This window comes from Schistosoma mansoni, chromosome 2 (assembly GCF_000237925.1).
Source record: "Schistosoma mansoni strain Puerto Rico chromosome 2, complete genome".
Lineage (NCBI taxonomy): Eukaryota > Metazoa > Platyhelminthes > Trematoda > Strigeidida > Schistosomatidae > Schistosoma > Schistosoma mansoni.
Window position 1 is genome coordinate 26,210,666 of NC_031496.1, and position 5,183 is coordinate 26,215,848.

General features: G+C 31.6%; 1 protein-coding gene across 1 annotated transcript in view; it reads right to left on the minus strand.

Annotated features, from left to right (window-relative positions):
• The window catches only part of Smp_124720 (hypothetical protein), a gene marked incomplete at both ends in the record, with an annotated part of 62,217 nt that extends 59,642 nt beyond the window's left edge, over positions 1-2,575 (minus strand). The window contains one exon of the mRNA XM_018796222.1: positions 2,415-2,575. Coding sequence (XP_018650456.1) covers positions 2,415-2,575 — 161 coding nt within the window. The remainder of the gene's footprint in view (positions 1-2,414) is intronic.
• Positions 2,576-5,183: the final 2,608 nt, after the last annotated feature.

A 5,183-nucleotide genomic window follows, 5' to 3' on the forward strand; every position in this document is an offset into this window, starting at 1 on the left:
GCGGAGTAGCTACTTTTGTGAACGTTAACTGGTGTCGATCTACTTTTGCCTGTTTCAAGTTTTCAAATGACTTTATTAACTGTCTAACTTTAAGGTGCCGTCCAAAACACCTAAATAAATACAAATATATTTATGTTACCAATATCTACATGACTCCAGACTGCACATCATCTGCGCTATCTGTCTTCGCTGATAAATTTACTGAATTCGCCGTTACTGCCGTGCTGAGAATTCTATATTGTATCAGATTATAATATTGAATAAAGCCATTAATAATAATAATAATAACTGTCAAGTCTTCTCTAAAATTCTCTGTGAACCGACCGTACATGAGCATCAGGTACTGAAATCGGCACCGTGACCTTGAAATCCCTCAAACGCTTCTGATTGGCTCGTCCATAAATTATAGTCTCGCCCCTAGAAGAATTACAGGCGGAAAAGCGGAAGGCTAAAGAACACATTGCATCGAGAATTGGAAGCAGACATCAAAAGGATGAATAAGAACTGGAAACTATTGGAAAGGATTGACCAGAGTTGGCTGGAGAATGCTGGTGGGTAGCCTATGTTGCTCTATGGGTGGTAACAAGTGTAAGTAAGTAAGTAATGAACAAGTAGTAAACTCGGTGACATTTACTACAAAATAAGATTAATTCTGCTCAGTTAAGTTTTAAAAACAAATTGATTTTTAAGTAATTGGGTGATAATTGGACAGACTGATGTAAATTTATTAGATAAGAATAAGTCTAACCAAAAAAGAATCATTTATTAGTCTTCGGCAGCTAAATTCGCGTCATTATAATTATAGAGAATTTTTGAAATCAGTTAAGATTTGAGCTCATAACTTTTATACATGAACAGACAAGATAGTCAACCTAATCTGAATGGATAATGTTTCACCTCTTTTGTGATCTATATTCTCCATAAACTCTACTTTGAACTTTGATTAAATAACTTTTAATCAGTCATTGATAAGAGTAATATTAATGTTCACCAGAAACTCAAATTCTTCAGAAGAGGATGAAAAGTATTTTGATGAAGCCTTTGCTACAGAAAATCTCCAGCCATTACATATTTCCACACAAAAATAGTCTTGATGAGTAACAATTTCAATATTTATTGTCACTCGATAGTTTTTAGAGGGAATAAGAGTTATTCAACATTGAAGGTGAATCAAAATCGCTCGATTATACATGTACATCGCAATAAAGTTTTCTGTAGTTAATCCATTCAAAGTAAAAAACTCACTCTGGATTTGTGATTTAGTTAAGGGGTATCTTTTGTTTAATTTCAGCAATTTTTATACACTTGTCTTTTTAGTAGTATAGAAGTTGGAGGTAAGAAAAAGGTTTCATCTAAAAGAATATCTGAACATGAGTCAATGAGTTTAGCCGTTAGTAATTCTAAACTCCTTATCATTACAAAGGACAGAGATACTACATACACCGGTACAAATTTTGAACAAGAAAACAGAATTTCATATCATCACTGAACAGTAAAATAACAGACTATTACGTTTGCCAATATTAGCTATACTTTGTGTTTCCAAATCAAACTTATGCATTCAGAAAATGTGTGTGGTAAACATGCATCTCATTGTGGTTATCTTACTTTACTTTTTAAATATTGTCAATATATATTTTCTACTCATACCCTATCCTTTCTGCCATATTATTGCAATAATATGTTCGTTATTTGCTTAAGTTTACATCTATACGATACCATTGCTTAATCATCTCAGCCATCGTAACTCCTTTGCATTTTCATACTTCGTTGAACAATCACTATTCATGAGCATTATCACAGTTATTATCATTATAACTCGATTATAATTATTTCAACAATTGACGTTGAATTTATCATTTCTTCCATCCAATCGACAACACTTATGTCCACTATGATTAGCCATGTCACAAACACCTCTTTCTCTAGTTTTTCTGTTTCTAAATAAATAATGGTTTTATAATTATGGAGTGTATTTGTTACTATATACATTAGCTAAACTAAGTTACTTTATTCAAATTTTTCTTACGGAACTATATTTTGTAAATTCACATGAAATAAAAAGAATCCATTCCATTTAACACTTTTATGATTGAGATCATGAATCAATGAATGCTAGACTAACATTGAAAACCTCGAAGCACTGGATAGACGTTTCGTCCTAGTATGGGACTCCTCGACAGTGCACAAACAGGATTCAAACCCAGAATCTTCGGTCTCGTGCGTGAACACTTAAACAACTCTAGACCACTGAGCTGGCATCCAACGGTGTTAATGTCTAACTTCAACCAATCCATAAAATTGTACAACCATCATTTAACACTGTTTATACATCTTATATTTACATGTTTCTATTCTTAATACAATTGAATATTATAATCAACATTGTACATTAATTCAGAGGATATACTTACATAATATTATCTGGATCCCAATAAATTAAATGACTTTGAAATGCATTACATCCAATATATGATAAATGAATAAATTTACTACAAATTAATAATACAATCCATAATATACATGTTTTATTAAGTTTAATAAATCCTATCTCATTAGTATATAATGAATCCATTTCAATTGACTGACAACAAGTTTGAATTTATATGTTACAATAGATTTATAAGTATATACGAAGCATATTAAACCAATCAAGACAGTTTATAAGTCAATGATAACAATGGAATAGATAGTGAAATTAGCAATATTGAAAAGAAATTTCAATATACTACTGTTATTCTATTACAATCCTAAATGGTTATTTGATTAATTTTTCTTTTGACTGCAAAGAAGGAATGTTATGTGCAAATCCTTAGCCAATAAGAATCTACTCGCGAATTACTCTTCATGAATAAAACTCAATTTATATATATTAGCCAATCAGAAAGCTTCTTTTGATTTTAGGTTCTAAATTAAAATTAACCAATGAAAATGTCCTTTATATTTTTTTTAAAAAAAAGTGATTTTAATACACTCGTTTATTTAAATATTATTTGAGTAGAATGATATTATAGAAATGATGCACAAAAAATTAAGGAATTATAATCTTATCCAATAGTCATTGAGGATAACTGTCTTTACAAATTAGTTATGTGAATAATGATTGTATGTTTACTGGTGATTAGATTATAAGTTGGTTTACAGAATTTTTAGTTAGTTGCGGTAGTTTACGAAGTTAAACAAGATGGATGGTTATATCATGAATCGATAAATCTTGAGAAATTATCCCTATCTTACTTACTAGTAGGTACATAATTATTATTCACATGGTTTGTAAAGAATAATTTCTCTACGCTGACTAAACCTAAGGTGGAGGCTTATTAAAAAAGCCAGAGATAATGAGAATATGAGTTAATAAATTTTTATTCAGCGATATCAATCTGTCATAGTTATTCCGAAACCTGAAATTTGTAAATTCGATTGCCCATTGGATCGTGAGTATGAATTGCTCAGTTGTATATTGTTCATCACTCTTTGCTTTTTTGATATTTGTTGAGATGCTTTCGGACCATAAAACAGAATGAATATCCGTACAAATGAAGTACTTCAACAATAGAAACCACCTTTCGTGAATTAATAGATATTTATTAGTATCTACATTTTAACTAATCACATCAATAGTTGTCATGTAACTTTTATGATTTATCCTCCATCATAGATCTTCACTAAAACAGTAGAATTTTTCGTCTTCTGTTTATCGACATAAAATTAGTGCTTTTTACACATTCGTTGTCACTTTTATTGATTAGTAAATGTTTTTGCTTGACTATTTAAGTCTCTATTTTACGAATTGATTCTTGTTGGATAAAATCTTAGGACGGAGTATAAATAAGAATCATGCAGTAAAATGAAACAATACTAGGAAACTTCTAACTGTTTTCTTATATGCTATACCTATGCTTCTCTATGAGTGATAAAAGGCACAACTTGACATTTTTCTGTACATGAATTCATTTTGCTGACAATTTCTTTAACAACACTAAACATTAGAAGCAAATATGAATGGTAGCTAGTAGTGGAATCCAGAACGCGCGTCAAGTCCTATTTCGGACTCATTACCTGGATGTACCTGCATCTCAGAGTTGATGTTCATCCCTCAACTCGAACTCAATACCGTCTACTCCAAACGACACCACAATATCCACTTAGTTACTGAGTCCTGATAACCACTTGCTTGTGCAATGGGCTGAAGTTTCAATTCACTTTTGTAGTTTGTTTGAATCTTGTTGTAAATTACACTATTTCAGGAATTTTTAGTCATTACATTAATTCGAATAGTTTCAATCATCATATTGTCATCACGAAGAAGCCTATGTTTGAGGCAGTCTGTACAGAATGTACATATACCATTAAGAGACTGATCAATTGCAGTCCTAATCATTGTTAGAAAGACTCAAACAAACAGTACCAAACGAATTTAACACTAAACATTTAATTATATTTCAACAAAAATAAATCCATTTACAGAGAATTGATTGAAAAGACTATACAGTGATAGATATATATATTTAATAAATTATACGTTTAACAGCATTTTATATGTTTGTTAAATCAATAATAACGTGACAAATTCTGTTTCAAAAAGTAAGTGATTATGTAGAGGATTCTATGGATTACAGCAAATTTCTCATCATTGAGGTAAATAGATTCAAACTGGTTGTCAGTAACATAAGATCCCATATATAGATCATGTAATATTAGGGAAATACAGAAAAGTTGTACAATTTCCATAGTATTTAAATAGGTTACAATTTGAACTGAAGCAAAGAGAGAAATCTACACCTAACTATAAATTCATTTAGTATTTTTGTTTGAATTCTCCCATCGATGTTTAGGACTGCGACTGGTCAGTCTCTAATCGCCATATATGCATACTGTGAGTATTGACTCGATATAGCCTAAATTCACAAGCATGGTAAGCAGAGATCGATAGTGGCTAGCAGTGGAATCCAGGACGCGCGTTTCGTCCTATTTGGTACTCGTCAGCTAGATGTACCTGCATCTCAGAGTTGATGTTCACTCTGGGACTTGAACCCAGTACCTTTCGCACGAGCAAGTGGCTATCAGGACTCAGTGGCTGAGTGGATAACGAGATGACGTTTTGAGAGAAAGGTACTGGGTTCGAGTTCCATAGTGAACATAAACTCTGAGATGCAGGTAAATCCAGGTGACGAGCCCCAAAT